Source organism: Aythya ferina (assembly GCF_964211825.1).
Source record: "Aythya ferina genome assembly, chromosome: 10".
NCBI classification, from domain to species: domain Eukaryota; kingdom Metazoa; phylum Chordata; class Aves; order Anseriformes; family Anatidae; genus Aythya; species Aythya ferina.
The window spans coordinates 67694-83671 of NC_140306.1; the positions used below are offsets into that span (position 1 = coordinate 67694).

General features: G+C 40.3%; 1 protein-coding gene across 1 annotated transcript in view; it reads left to right on the forward strand.

Moving 5' to 3' along the window:
* Positions 1-15978, forward strand: part of FGD5 (FYVE, RhoGEF and PH domain containing 5) — a 101043-nt gene that overhangs the window by 53198 nt on the left and 31867 nt on the right. The window contains exons 6-10 of the mRNA XM_084530930.1: positions 6892-7034; positions 8452-8608; positions 10883-10970; positions 13874-13924; positions 15451-15509. Coding sequence (XP_084387056.1) covers positions 6892-7034; positions 8452-8608; positions 10883-10970; positions 13874-13924; positions 15451-15509 — 498 coding nt within the window. The remainder of the gene's footprint in view (positions 1-6891; positions 7035-8451; positions 8609-10882; positions 10971-13873; positions 13925-15450; positions 15510-15978) is intronic.

The window sequence follows — 15978 nt, forward strand, 5'->3', positions numbered from 1 at the left end:
CTGATTTGAGCTAAGCACCTAAATAGCAAAGTGAAGTGGCTTTTCCAAAACTATCTTATATTCAACATGTCCTCTTAACGTTGGCACTGTCAGCATCTCTAAAGTGCCTCATATCCCTTCACTCTACAGTGAGCCTCACCACCTCACAGAGGGTACCACGTTCTACTCTGAGAGCCAGACATGTGGCAGTTAGGCAGCACTCAACCTAAAGCATAAGACCTTGTTGAAACAAAACCTGCATTACTCCCTGTCTGATGCCTTTATAACAGTCTCCAGAATATAGCCACCATTTCCAGAAGAGAACAGAAATTCTCCAGAGGCATTCTTGGTGAAAAAAAATGTAACTTGTGTTAGTGATGTGCACAAAGAAAAGGGAAGAAAGAAAAATGTTTTGGGCTGTGGGTTTTGGTCTTCTTTGTTTCACTAAATTATTTGTAGAGTTTATTTCTGGGATGTTAAGGAATTAATTGGATGGCTGTGAAGGATTTATTTATGGGTACTCAAAATATAAAGAAGTGTTTTATGTTTCAAAAATGCATCTTCATAGTACAGCTGCTAACCTTCTGTATCACCTAGCCAGCCTGGATAATGCTTTCACATGCATGCTTGAACACCGGTGTGGGAACAGGTGTAAGACAGGAGTAAGCTGTGTAGGCTCATATACCCCTGGGTGAGATTGAGCTCTGTGGCCACTATGTCACAGCCTCAAACTGAATGACTTCAGTTCATGTGTGTCTTCTAAACAATTTTTGACTCAACAGAGAATTATATGAACTTTGTGTTTGGTACCTTCTGTGTTCAAATGTGGCAAATGGGTGACAGACTTGGAGACCTTCAGGTGCCATGACTGATTAGAGTTGGTGGGACCAGAAAAGTAGTTTGCATCCCCCTTTTTTTATAGGGAATGAAGTCTACTGATTAGAGGCTTATTTTCGTAGTTATTTTTCATGAATGCTGCAGAATCTGTGAACAACAGTAAGAAAAAAACATGAATACAGAATAGTAACTATGATATGATACATTTAATCTTTATAAAAATATCATATTATACATTAACTATTATAGAATATTATTCTATTACAAGCTCGTAATATCATAGTATAATTTGTGCTGGAGGAACCTTACGAGGATTATAATTTTTTTATTAATCATTAGAAGGCTAGCTATCCAGGCAACTGCCATTAAATAATTTGTCTAAGAATTCTTTATGATCAGAGAAGCCAGCAATTAGTGACTAATTAAATCCACTGAGCTGCTATGGGGAAGGAGTGTTAATCTTGTTGCACCACTATGATGGAAAATGGATAGACACAGAGTTGTTCAGTTATTTTGGAATAAATGACATTGCTATAACAAAATAGGTTACTTAAGCACATCAGTAGTGAACTTCTGAAAGTATCCAGAAGATGGTTTGACTGGCTTAGATGGTTGGAAAGTATCTAGAGTATACAGTTGCTGGAATACATAGATAGCCTCCCTCACACACCAGAAAAAAATGGGAGCTAGAATAGCACAATGTTGAGATTATTTGTTGTACTGGGACAAGACACATGGAAATTAGACCCAGGTAATTAGGAAACATAGTAATACTCTTTCAGATTTTTTTTTTGTGATGTTGTTTTATCCAGGATATAGTTAGTCAAAAATAAAAATATCATAATGATGATTTTTTTAACCTAGTTCTAGTGGCTTTTCAGAAAACAAATGCTTCATATGTCATAGTTGCGGAAAAACTGCAGCTCATGTGCAACTTTTCTTTTGGCTAGTATCTATTAGATATTCCAGTCATTCCAGTTCATAGTGAGTCAGTGTGTGCCTTGCAATTGACAGCATTACAACAGAAAAGACAGGAAGGCTGTGACAAGACTAAAAGCTTATCAGGAGCTGGTTCCCATAGGTGAGGGGAGAGGAAGCTTGCAGGAAGCTGCTCAGAGGCCCTTGGGCTCCTTACAGAACTTTTCAGCAGGACCACAGTTATACCAGCCAGATTTGCAGCATGCTGAAATCAGTACAGCTACCTTGATTTAATCAAACTGAAGTGAACCGTCTAATGTAAAATTTGGATCCCTGGTGAAACATACTCAGAGCTGTTCATACCTGGACATTACCAGGTTTCATGTAAATTGTTTCTTTCAGACTCCTCTCTAATTATACCATGTACGTCTAAACTTCTTAATTGACAGAAGTCAGATTTGTGAGAAATGCTGTGGGAAATCCCAGTACAGCCCAGGGAAACTCATAAGATTGTCTCTAAAGTTTCAGGGAACAGAGTTTGACTTTTTGGCAATAGGCTTCATGATCACTCGATCCTGACAGAGGATACTCAACCTATCCCATCCTGGTTCAGGGCCAGGTAGAAGGAGCTTGGCATCTTTCAATGTGCTGTGTGACCTTAGAGGTTTCATTTTATCAAGCACCGCTTCCTTTCACAGCACATTTGGCCACACCACATACAGTGGGGTAAGAGGCCAGGAAATGGTCTCCGAGTGGAAAAATCTAGCTGCCATTTCTAGTAATTCAACTGGTAGAATCACCTTCTCAGCGATTTTTATGCAGCTGCTTTTTTTTTTTTTTTTTTTTTTCTGATGAATTGGCTTCTATGGACAGGCAGAGAATGTTTTTAACATATCTTTGGAAAACATTGGTTTCAATAATAACTCACTGTTTAGAGTAGTGTGTGAAAAAAAAAGTCATTAACAGCACAAATCTGGCCAGACTGGTTGGACACTGAAGCTTTTCTTCACAATAGATTTTGGACTGAAGCAGAGCTGAGCTGCAAACCTGCTGGAAGAACAACTCCTAGAACAACAACTAGATGACCTTTAAGGTCCCTTCCAACCCAAACTGTTCAATGATTCCTGATGTGATGGCTTTAGCATGAGCAGGATGCCAACCAGGGCTCTAACACTAGCTGCTGTGAGTAGATACTTGGGTTTTATATATGTATGCGGTTAGGATCTACCTGACCCTTCATGAGATCACCAAAAGCATCTTTTGTGGCTTTTTCCTTTTTTTTTTTTTTTTTGGTTTGTTTGTTGTTTTTTTTTTGTTGTTGTTGTTGTTGTTGTTGTTGTTTTTTTTCAGGTTGCATTGTTAGCATATTCATAACAGATGGAATATATAGTATATTCCATCATAAACCAAAGTTGGTTGTTTTCTTATGAATGCTATACTCTGCTAAGTCTTGTGATCTGGACTACAGGCCAGTTCACACTAAACCACATCATACCTGTATGCTCCCTCCTGACTTCAAAGTCAGTCAAAGTCTTATTCAGCCACTAAGTCCCTGTTCAAGTATTTTTAATGCTGAACTTGAAAAAAAATTTAAAAAAGAAAAAAAAAGAAAAAGAGAATTGACAGATTTCTCCCCTATGGCTATTAGAACATTTGTCTGTTTAAACACAATAGTACAGCAGTTCTCAAGTGATCATGTTAAAAAACAACCACCAAAACCTCTTCCAAATAAATCGTCTTTTCAAAATGTGGCCACAGAATAATCTTGCATTACAAAAGCCTGACATTAGCTGATACAAGCTTGATCCACATTTGTCACCATGCATCAAAAACCACAGAAAAAAACAACAACACAGATGTATAGAAATGATGTTAGAATCTTTATCTTCCTTGGGCCTCATTGGCTGTGTTCTGAACTTGTGTGTCTGAGTATTTGATTCAAATCCTTTAGCCTTGGCAGATTTCTGTCATCCCCAGAAAAGCAATCTGCCAACACTACATTCACTGCACAGAAATTTAACGCACATTGGAGCTGGCAGACAATCTAGTCAGTGCTAATCATAGAACATAGCTATGGCCAGAAACCTTTAGTTGTTTCAGATGGTTCAGGGGGTTTTGGATGAAACTCATAGTGACAGATGCTCTTAATGCATTGCTGTTAGTGCTGCTGTGATCTGATGGAGGTAGAGCCTTGTGCATAAAGTGTGCAGTTGTACTGACTCTTCTGGCTGACAAAATTATTTAGACCCCTCTTGCTACTTTACTCAGAGCTGCTTTTGTCTGGAGAGTATCTTTTGGGATGATGAGCAGCTGAGATGTGGCTGCAGCTTGCATAGTTACTCTAATGATCTAAGGCAACAAAGTCACAGAAACCATCAACATCATCAGGCTGACAGGATCAGTGGAAAGATACTAACCTGGCTTCCCCACTTGGCCCCAAGGCCGACAACATTTAAGGTACTTGCTGGAAAAAAACAATATGTATAGACTGGTTAGCAATAAGAGAGAATGCTGCAGTCCCCTAACCTTTCCTTCACAAACAGAAAGGAAAGGAAGGTCAGATAAGGACAGATAGTATTTTTATAAGGCAGGAAGCTTTGCAACCTCCTAGTTTGCAGCTGCTGTGCCAAAACGAGTCATCAGGAGCTTTCAAATCTCACAGTTAATGTGGCCTCTCTACTGGCCTGGTATTTTGATTATTTACTTGGTTTTTCTCTCTTAACTTCTTTTTTCCTCATCTTGTTCAATAAAAACTCTACACACTTCATGGCTTATTGGGATGCAGAAAGATTGGAAAAGGCACTCACAGAACAAGTTTCTGGGCCTTTCTATATGACTGCTCAGTTTCTGCTCTTATCACAAACTGGGAGGCACGTAGGTTTCTAATTGTTCAATTATTGTCATAGAGAAATTGAGATTCAGATGTTTTGCCTGTGGATACCTGACTAGCAGAAATGCAAAATTCAACTGTAAGCCCAGCTGACCTGCCCAACACACTGGCCTGACTCAGTCATCTGTTTACAATGAATACAGAGAAGAATTAAACCTGTAACAGTGCTGCAGAATCATCCCCAGAAAAATGCAGGATACTATGCCATTGCTATTCTTGTAGTTTCACTTTGTAGCAATACTGACAAATCAGGTGTTGAAATTACAGCCACTTAATTTTACCAAATGAAGGCTGCTGCTTTTGAACGCCAGATAGTGCTATGAAGATAAACTATGTGGTTGCAGTGGTCTAGCTTGTGGCAAAGGCAGCCAGAATCTGCCTTTGTTAGCAACAGTTAGCAATACCTCTGCACAGTGCTGGTGTTTCTGCCTTGAAGTGTTGTGCATTGCCTTAGATCCTACTGCCATGGTTTGCATTGCAGATTTCAGCAAAGTCAGGCAGCTCTAAATGTCTCAGTTCCTCTTGCCACTGCCTGTAAGGAGGGAATGCATCTAGCAGCAGGAGGCAGAGGAAACAGCAGTGGCTGGTAGGAACCTGGACAGAATCAGGGCATCAGAGTGGCTAAAGTCTCTTGAGGTATATCCAGGTGCCAGCCAGAGCACCTTCACAAGTTTGAAGCTGAGAAGATGGATTGTGTAGGAACCTGGCTTTGACCTGGAAACATTTCAGCATCCAGAGCTCTGGATTAAGGAGACATTAAGCAATGTTTTAGACACACACAAAAAATTGCTGTATGCACTTGGAATGATTTTCTAATCCCCGTGAATCTAATACAAATTATCCCTGCAGTTTCAGATGGATGCCTTATTCCTCATCTCTAGGTCTAAACTGGGGAAACATTTCCTTATGCAGTCTTAAAAAAGTGTGCTACTATTTACTAGACTAGACTAGATTAGACTATGGTAGACTAGACTAGACTAGACTAGAGTAGAATTCAGTGGGAAGAGACCTACAAATATCATCTACCTACAAAGTCCAACTGCCTGAGCACTTCAAGGCTAACTAAACATTAAAGCATATTAATGAGGGCATTGTCCAAATGCCTATGTAACACTGACAGGCATGGGACATCAACTGACTTGCTAGGAAGCCTGTTCCAGAGTTGGACCACCCTCATGTTAAAGAAATTTTTCCTCACGTCCAGTCTAAACCTCCCCCAGTGTATCTCTGTGCCATTCCCCATGTGTCCTGTCATCAATGACCAGTGTCTGCCTCTGTGCTTCCCATCCTCAGGGAGTTGCAGAGAGCAAGGAGGTCGCCTCTTGGCCTTCTCCAGACAGCCCAAGCATCCTCAACCTCTCCTCACAGGACATGCTTTCCTGCACTTTTACCAGCGTTGTTGCCCTCCTCTGGATGCTTTCAAGGACCTTAACATCTTTTTTAGATTGTGCAGCCCAGAACTGCACGGAATATTCAAGGTGAGGCTGCACCAATGCTAAATATAGCGGGAGAATCGCCTCTTTTGACCAGCTGACTAAGCTGTGTTTAATGCACCTCAAAATGCAGTTTGGCCTTTTGGCTGCCAGGGCACACTGCTGGCTCACGTTGAGCCTGCTGTCAGCCAGAACCCTTTCCAGAGGTGGATACATTTTAATATTGAGGAAATTACTCCCGTGCACACAGGATCAAAGGCATGTCTAAAATGAGGAAAAATGGTCTCAGTTTCATATGGAAAATTACTTGTTTCATAGCTTAAACTTACTGCTTCTTCCTCCCTTTAAATTTGGATTTGGCGACAAGTGCAGCAATTTTCAACACAAGACATGTAGAAGGTTTTATATATATATTTGTCATGGACCTATAAGGTGATGACAGATTCTCATTCTTCATTTTTTAAAATTATGTTTCTGGTTAAGAAACACTAGAAAATGAGATCAACTACACCCAGAAAAGCAGGGGAAAAAGACGAAGGTAAATAAAAAGATAACAAACTCATTGTATATATAAGGGTCTGATGGCTTGGCCAGGTGAAACGTTAAATTTTGTGTTCACAGCATTGTGGAATCAAATGAAAATGTGTATGAACTAATGGATGCAATAAAATATATGGTATTATCTCTTTGCTCTACTGAGTGCAATCTATAACTTTGGATAGTGTAACGTAGAATTCCTAGAAAATGGAGTTTAGGGTTCAAGAAATTGCAATAATAATTTCATAGAAGAGATTTTTATGTCTGACTGCCTAATTTCTGTGTTGCTATTCACAGGATTTATATGAAGGTATCATCAAAGTGCTTGGAGAAGATGAACAGGACGTGGTTGAACTCAAGCAGGGCTTAAGTGAACTCTCTGAGATTTATGAATTACACCAAGAGATCCTGGGAGAGCTGGAAGAAAGAGTTCTTAAATGGTAAGTAAGGAATGGCACAGCCTGACAGCGTTAACATAACCTCTATGACACAGTGTTCCCTTGACACCCCTGCCAGCAACAAGGCTGGGATACCTGCATGGGTGAAAGGAGAACAAGCTGAACTACTTTGGCAGATTTTTCATACAGAAAAGAAGTAAACAAGCAGATTGTTAGGCTGAGAAAGCAAATACTAAAACACTTCCACAGTGCACAGCCCACAGCTCTGAAATGGCCTTGTTGTAACAACAGTCTATTCCATATACATTATCCTCTTTCCTTTGCCTTGCACATTTAGTCAAGCCAGTTCACACTCATCACCAAGTGACTTCACACACATAGCCTGTAGGTCACAGACTCATGCTGTGGAAGGCAAGAACAGCTTCAGACATCAGAGTTGACTTTAAAGAAGATTCTTCGCTTACAGAAATCTACATAGCAACTGCGTAGCTCTCAGATAAGGAGCACCCCTCTCTCCAATCCCAAAGCAAGGCTTTGCACTAGCTAGGCTTCCAAGCCAAGCAGACCCTGCCAGCCTGCAGAGGGACTCCACTTACAACACCCTCACAGGTGAATTACCAAACACCCTCACAGGGTGAATTTCCATTTGCCAGCAGTCCTGGCTAACCTATTGTGTGATTTCGTCCTGTTTTCTCCTTGTACATGCTGTACATGTACATGACATTTGAGTGGCTACAGTTGTGCCAGGGAAGATTTAGGTTGTGTATTAGGAAAAACTTCTTTACTGAAAGGGTTGTGAGGCATTGGAATGGGCTGCCCAGGGAAGTGGTGGAGTCATCATCCCTAGAGGTATTTAAAAGACGTTTAGATGTAGAGCTTAGTGATATGGTTTAGTGGAGGACTTGTTAGTGTTAGGTCATAAGTTGGATAAGGTGATCTTGGAGGTCTCTTCCAACCTAAATGATTCTGTGATTCTGCGATATGCTTCATAAATAATTCAGTACTGTGCTACTGGGTGCTGAGGCAGCCAATGGCAGGGTGGTGCTGAGCAGGGTGCAATGAAGAAGCAATGAAGATACAATATTACAACTGAAGACATGATGCTATCCTCCACAATCAGTGCTCAAAGCCCTGCAGCAGTTGAAAGGTCTGTTCAGAGAAGCAGAAGCTGTGTCCAGAAAGTAGACAGCCTGCGTGCTACAGACACATATGGCTGTCATGGCACTAGCACAGCCAAAAGATTGACACCTCAAGGTGCCTGTTGTACAGCAGCCCATTTTGTTGTCCAGTGTGTTTGAGAAGTATTTCCTACTTCCTGCCATTTAACCTAGGCTTTAGCTGCACAATGTACCTGGCCACTGTGGGTCTGATGAATAGAACTGCTGCCATGAGAAAGAAGCAGAACTTTTCTTTAATTTTTGTTTGCCTTTTTTTTTTTTTTTTCTTTCTGTGGCCCTAGGGAGGAACACCAGAAAGTTGCTGATGTTTTTATCTCCAGAAAATCAAGGCTGAATCACCACACAGCTTATATTATACAGTTTGATAGGAATTTGGCTTTGCTAGATGAAACTTGCCATAAATATTCCCAACTGGCTACCATCATTCAGGAGTTTGAGGTAAGGCCCTTCTGTTTTTTTTTAGCTGCAATGATGTATAGCTGTACCACAGGACTTACTCAAGGCATTTTTGCTGCAATTCCACCAGTGTTCTCAGAGGGTAGAATGGGAGAATAGCTCTCCTCACACATCCTGCTGATAGAAATGAAGTAAGATGTTCACATGTGCATGATGTGCTTCTGTGTCTGCATCCGTTCCCCACACTCCCCTTTGATTCAGAATCTATGTTTGTGAGTCCACAGATCCATGAATATATTTTGTTGAAATATATGCAGATAGTGGAATAGTTTCTCATTCATATATTTAACATTTCAGACATCTGAGGATGGGTTAATAACTGTTATCGTTACTGTGTCTTCTTATCTATTCTTCTTTCACTGCATTTTCCATCTTTTCTTTTGTGCTGGGTCTGGCCAGGATGAATGTTAGGGTTAGGCTGCATGAGTGCTTATCTGCTGGCTGGGGTCAACCCACAGCATCTTTAGAATTGCATTTCTCTGCATTTTTAAATGCCTGTTACTGCTTCCTCTGTTTACAGAGGATCTTGTGACAGGCAGCCAATTGAACTGCAGAGGAAGACACCACCTCCACTAGCCAAATACAAGGTTCTATTCCTTCAGACCTCCCTGAATGGTCTGTAACCTTTTGGCCTGTACTGCTAAGCAAGAAACATATTTTCCAGTTGTGGTAACCTAACTCATCCCTGTTGAGTGACTGAAAAACACCATCAAAATGCAACTGACAGAAACTGAAGCCACAATTCTTGATAGCATTTTAAGATATTGGCAATGTGGATGATCCACATCATTTCACAAGTGTAAAGCCATAAGTGGATGGAAAGTTCAGTGGGGCTATATTAATACTGTTGAGCTAAAACGGTCAAAGAAATGCTGCTTTAATGTTTATCCAGAATCCATTTTTCTTATTATCTTTATCTGATCAAAGAAATAACAATTACTTGGGTCTGCAGGATAAGTTAGTGATTGGACCTTAAGGGTTATTTAGAGTACCAGCTCTAAGGAGTACGGATTGTGTTTTTCTCTGCAGCACATATGAAACGTTAAGGATAACAATTGATTTCAAAAGACATTTGGAAGTCAGCATTTACAAACAGATACCTTGTAGTCACCACATTAATTTCCTGTTAGCACGTGAGGGTAGCTCTGATGGCTCATACTGCTATGAACATGAGCTTGTCAAACGCAGGTTTTCTACTGTTGATCAGTATTCCTAGCATCCCTCCTGGTCACATGTCTGTGGACTTCTGTCTTAAATATCAACCCTAAAAACTGTCTCTTATATCTAAGAAAGCAGTTAGAGCTTCACCTATGATGAGATCATCAGGATTTTAATCTAGAATAAGTGAGCTCTGTTACTTCTTGACCTTTTGCATGCACACACACACAAATTTGGGGTAGGTGTCTATCAGACCTTTTCTATTTAGCATTTTTAAAAACATGGCCACTATTAGCTTCCTAGTCTAACAAAAAAGAATTTAGGTCCTCATCTTGCTTCTGTTACCTCTGAATTGAGTATGGGTGCTGGGAATGCTCAGCACTACCCTGAATGCACATTTAGTAAGAGCAGTCTGTCAGTTAGAGGAGTAATACAGTAACATGAAACATCTTTGCCTGAGAAAATACTGTTTCTTCCCAGACTTCCTTTAAACAGTTAAGATTCCTATTCCCCCTTTTGTCCTGTCTCCCTTCACAAGTGGCAAACACTGCAGAAGTTTTGGTTGATGAACATTGAAACCCATGTGTGTATTAGATCACAAGCTCCCTCTGTTCTGTTGTAAACACTCTCCAGACACTCAGTTCCAACTCCATCACAGAAAAGTGCTTTGCTATATGCTGCTCAATTCCACGTCTTGAAATAAGATACTAAAAATTTGCAAACAGAACAAACTTTAATCAAAAAAAAAAAAACAACAAAAGTGACAAGCTTCACTGAGATCTGATACTTCGGGCTCTTTATATGCCACCCTAAAATCTTTATCCAACCTTTACCTTCTAAATGGTGTTCACTTTCTTTCCTTTTCCCTCTGAATCCAAACTATTTTCAAATGATGCCGTAGAAAATAAATTGTTAGAAGTACTTCTTTAGAGTTACAAATACCCCTTAGGGACTTGGTTAATTGGGAATGGTTCAATAGAATATGTGCATTTGTTAGCAAAATATCAAGGGGACACATCAGGTGAAGGAGGTGACAGTTTGCTGCTGAGCTCACACATCCATGATCTTTGTGTTTCCTCTCCTTTCCCTTGAGGACAGAAGAGCTCTGGTGGAAGCCCACAGAGTGTGAAACACCAGCTTTTGAAAGTGGTGCAGCGTGTCTTCCAATATCGCGTTCTGCTCACAGGTCAGTAAAACTAAATCATTCTCAAAGGTATTCAGTGGAAACCCTCCCATGTTGGCCTGTGCTACACATTGATGCCATGACTCTAAATTAGGTCTGGAGCTGCATGGGATTTCCTAGGAACTTCAATCTGCGTAATACAGGATTCAGAGAGCCTGGCACTTCTTCAGCACTGCCATACTAAAAGGTCACTAAAAAGTGTGAAGTCAGATGCTTTTAGCCATTCCTTCCTGGCTTTTCCCTTCCATGAGTTAGGAGAGGCAGAACTTAGGAACCTTACTGCCAGCAGACAGGTTTGATTTTATGTATGTCAAGAGCAATTATCAGAGGCAATTATCAGAGGTAGCAGTGCACAGTAGTCCCCAGCAAGGGGAGGCAGTCTGCACTGTATCCTATATGACATTGGCAAGCACCATGTCCTCTTCCTCCATCAACAAAGCAGTTGTACCCAGTACTGCACCCTGAGCACCATGTACAGTACACCTAAGGCAACCCAATTTCTCCATGGCCTAGGAGGCAGAGATCCAGATTTACACTAACAGTACATTTACAGATCTTACATTTACAGTAAAAACTTCCCTTTATATTCCCTTTACATATACATTTCTCCTACCCAGACTCTCTCCAAGGTGGGTGGTTCTGTTCTCCCCAGTGGCTTATTCTGTGCAAGCCACTGCAAATATAGCAAGGCCAAGGCTGTGAAGAGGGCAGTCTTTTTGGAGCAGGATGCGTGCCCTAAAAAATTGTGAAGTTCAGGTTTGTTACTCATGAACTGGTTATGGAAAGAAATGGTGAAATGTAGCCAATGAATCTCAGTTTTGTCATGTAATTTTGTCAGATTGAAACACAAAAGGAGGGATCCATAGACATAAAGATGGTGAAATGTTTTAGGAGTATGTATATGTGTGGGTGGAGAGGGATGCAAGATGAGTTACGTGTGGGACGGTAAAAAGGAAGCTATAAATCCTGCCCATACTGAACAGCTGATGAAATGTACAGCATATTAGAAGAGACTCCTATAAACACAGTAGAACAAAGGGACCATATGAATTTTTATTCACAGCACTATTAGCAGCAGTTTCATCTTGCTCTAGACACTTTGATCAAGGATGCAACTCATTTTTCACAGCTGTTCTTTTCTTTTTTAGTAGCAGCAATACAAATGAACACCGGATGCCAATAGTAGGACTTTTTCTCTGTCTGACTTGCTTCCCTCCCTGGGTGTGTCTACATTAAGGGCAACTTTCCAGACGAGTGCAGTGCAGAAATTAGTTGTCTCACATGATACTTACAGTGTTTTTAGTGCATGCACACAAACAATGCCTCTGAGGAAATGGACTTGTCACATCCCTGTCAGAAATACCTCCACAGACTCCATTTTCTCTGTCCATTTCTGTGCTCCATGAGGCAAATTACAAACATAAAGCACTGTATTTTGTGAGAGAGCTGGAAGAGTCTGAGTGAAGCTCCAGTGGCTGAACGTTCCCTCCATGCTTGAAGCAACTTGAGCTTTTCCTTAGTGCCCAGGTACTGGCACTAACTGGAAAAATGAAAGTTTTTGTGTGCTCTGGGATAAGGTATGCTGGTTCAAAATGTTCCAGAAAATAGCTACTACTACAGTTCTTCACCTCATGAAACCAAGCCCTTCTTTGGCTGCTAGGACAGGTTGAGTCTGGAACAGTGCAATCCTTCAAATTCTCTAAGTGATGTTAAATAAAAAAATAAAAATAAAAAAGCAGGTGTTTTTGTGTGTTCATAACTGGCTGTTTCTACCAGATAAAGAAGGGTATTCTATCAGGATATTGGTTGCCAGTTACTGTACTACAGCCAAAAGGAGTTGCCCACTCAGTTAAATGTCTGTAACCAAGGACAGAGCTTGCAGCTGTAAAAAGCAATGCTAAATATTGCCTGATAGCACTGCAAAACCCCTTCCTGTCTGCCTGAGTGCAGGCAGACACTTTACTGAATGCATGAGAAAGCCAAGCAGATCTGGGGGCTTCAAGGAGAGAATAGCACCAGAAAGAGCAACACATACGGATAGGACATTCAAGGGAATGGATATCCATGAGCATCAAAATTCCCAGCCCATGGGCCTGTTTCTTGGATGCAGAATTTAGGAGCTTGGATTAATCAGAGAGATAAGAAAAAAGTATTTCATGATTAGGCTTTAAAAATGGTGATGCTCATATAGTACAGCCATTAAAGGAATAAAGGCCCAGACAAAAACATACAGATGATTCATCATAGAATCATAGAATCATTAAAGTTGGAAAAGACCTCCAATATCATCTGGTCCAACCATCCCCCTACCATCAATATCACCCACTAAACCATGTCCCTAAAGTCAAATAGTCCAAATAAAGCTGACAAGTTAAAGGTCTGTAGATGGTGCAAAAATAATTCCTGTAAATGCAAGTCCTATTTTTTAGAATGTGATGGAGTTCAGAAGTAATCATTGAACTCTGTATGTACAGAACCACTCTCTTTCTTGTGTCTACAGAATTCATGTAATAAATTTTATATTAATAGAGAAAATAGGTCATTGTAGCCAACACCATTCATTCAGATGGGAACCTAGAATTCCTGAGAAGAACAATTATTTGTCAAATGGTGCTACTCAGCAATTCTTTTGGCAGAGAAACCAGGAAATATTATTGTCACTCTGTTGGTTTATACCTGCCAAAAATTATGAGGTGAGTCCATGTCTGAATCAATGCTCTTGCACTGATTCTCAAAGTAGAATGCAGTTGAAGATGTTTCACTTTGGAAAGAGGCAATATAAACTTAATTATTTGGGAATAAAGTGATACAGGACATTAGGATTTTATGTTTTAGCTAATCCAACAACAGATTATGTGGATCTGAATTCTAATTATTGGATGTCTGTGTTTGATTGTTTTCTACAGATTACTTGAATAATCTTTGTCCTGATTCTACAGAATATGAAGCCACACAAGGTAAAATGAAATGGGTAGAACAAAAATTCTGCTGCACTAACTCTGCTTCTAAAGAGGTGCAGGATCTGTATTGCAAATATATGGAACAGGTTTATTTTCAAGATTTTGTATTTATAAATTAGATGTAAAGTCTACAAGAACTTACTACTAATTTAGATGAATCATTTAGAATCATTTAGAATGCTATCTTTTTTTCTCAATGAAATATGTGGGCTTCCAATAGTTTTGACATGATTAACTTACAGAAGAAGAAATGATCTTGTATACAAGCATGGTGCTGACGTTGTACTTCTGCCCCAGTCACCTGGAAAATCCTAGTCCTCTTTGGCTCCACCTATGCTTGACCTGGTCATCGTAAAGCCAGTTGAGATTGGTCCACCCATTTGTTTGTATATCATTATCCTGGGTATGCCTGATGTTCTCTCAGAACTTTGAAGACATCATGTATCTGTCTTCTGTATTCCTTAAGTCTAAGTAAACTTGTAAGACATTACATAAAAATCTGTTCTGCTCAATCAAGAACAAATCCAGATGTTCAGTTGCTAACACCATCTTTCCCACCACATCAGATAGATAAAGCACAACTGTCTTACTCCCACTGAAGTCAAAGGGAGGTTTAGCCTGGGCTTGAGTGGGAATAGCTTCCAGGATGAAATAAGAATAGTAGTGTATTAATGAAACCAGTGCACCTATTGTCATAGTGAATGTGAATACAAAGCAACTCACAGCAAGAAGGTCTAAGACTGACTAAAGGTCATTCTGTTCTGACCAAGAGTAGTATCTCATGCAAAATTTTGGACCCTTGTCACTGACAATGATTATAGCTATAGCAGTAATTTAAACAGAGCCAGGGCAGACATTCAAGCCCTGTAGCCACATTTGCCTATCTTGTTTGTCCTTAGCACACTTGTCACATTTCTGGCCAGCAACAGCTAGCATGCTCCCAGATTAGACCTGGAAATGGGTAGGATGCCCTGTTCCACAGGAGAAAATGAGATCTGAGATAAGGACCTAAAGCATGTTATGCCATTGCCCTCAAGGCCAGCAAATATGTCCAGGCCCAGGCTTTTTGCCAGTGGAGAAGCCAGATGTTAACTTATGTCACACATGTCAGTCAGAAAGGGATGGCCTGTCCTCTCTCTTGGTAGTAAGGGGAAACAAGCCACCTTGACTGCCATGCTTTTAGATGTTTGACGATGGATTACATGAATCTCTCTCCACCACAAGCTCCAAATGTCAAAAATATGCAACTAGAAAACATTACAAAATGATTTTGTGCTTAAAAGGAACCTCATGATCTCTCTTGGTCAACACAAGCATGATGCAGAGCTTTGCACAACAGGATGACTCTTCTGGGTCCTAAATTTGCTGGGCATTTGCATCCTAGTGGTGCCAAAATATTTAAGGAGCTGCTGCTGCTGGAGGGTTGTTTTTTTATTAAAGATGTCCTTGTAAACAGAAAGGACTGGGGTTATTTTACTCCTCTCTTATATGATTTGTGGTCTTTGCTTTGCTTCACCCCTCAGCTGCCTTGTTCATTGTTTCTGAAATCACAGACCGAGCCAACGAGAGCATGCTCCAAGGGGTGAGTCCTATCATGATGCACTCTCTCCTAATCAATAGTGTTTTTTCTGCACATCTGATGAAATGTATCTGTATCTGATAAATTCTGAAACCTCCTCCAGGGTGAAATCTCAAGTTTATATAGGTCTGGCTTAGAGCACTGCAGATATGGAGCAGGTCTATGCCCTTTAGTGCAGCTGTACAAGATGTAAGTCACTGTAGGAAGCAGCACAAAGTTTTTCTTCCTCTTAGGATTTCCAAAATGGCATATGGTGCAATGAAGTGAGAGACGGGAATTTTCATGGTTCTATTACTAGTCCGGGATGGTTTTAGATATGAAATGCTGAAGACATCAAAAATGTGCTGTCAAAGATACATTCTGAGCTCATGTATGTAAGTTTTCTACCATTCTGGAATCCTATTTTACTTCAGAAGAATTGGTCTGGGCTTATAGTCTTGCAAATGTTCAGTCAAATAGACTGTCTAAGACT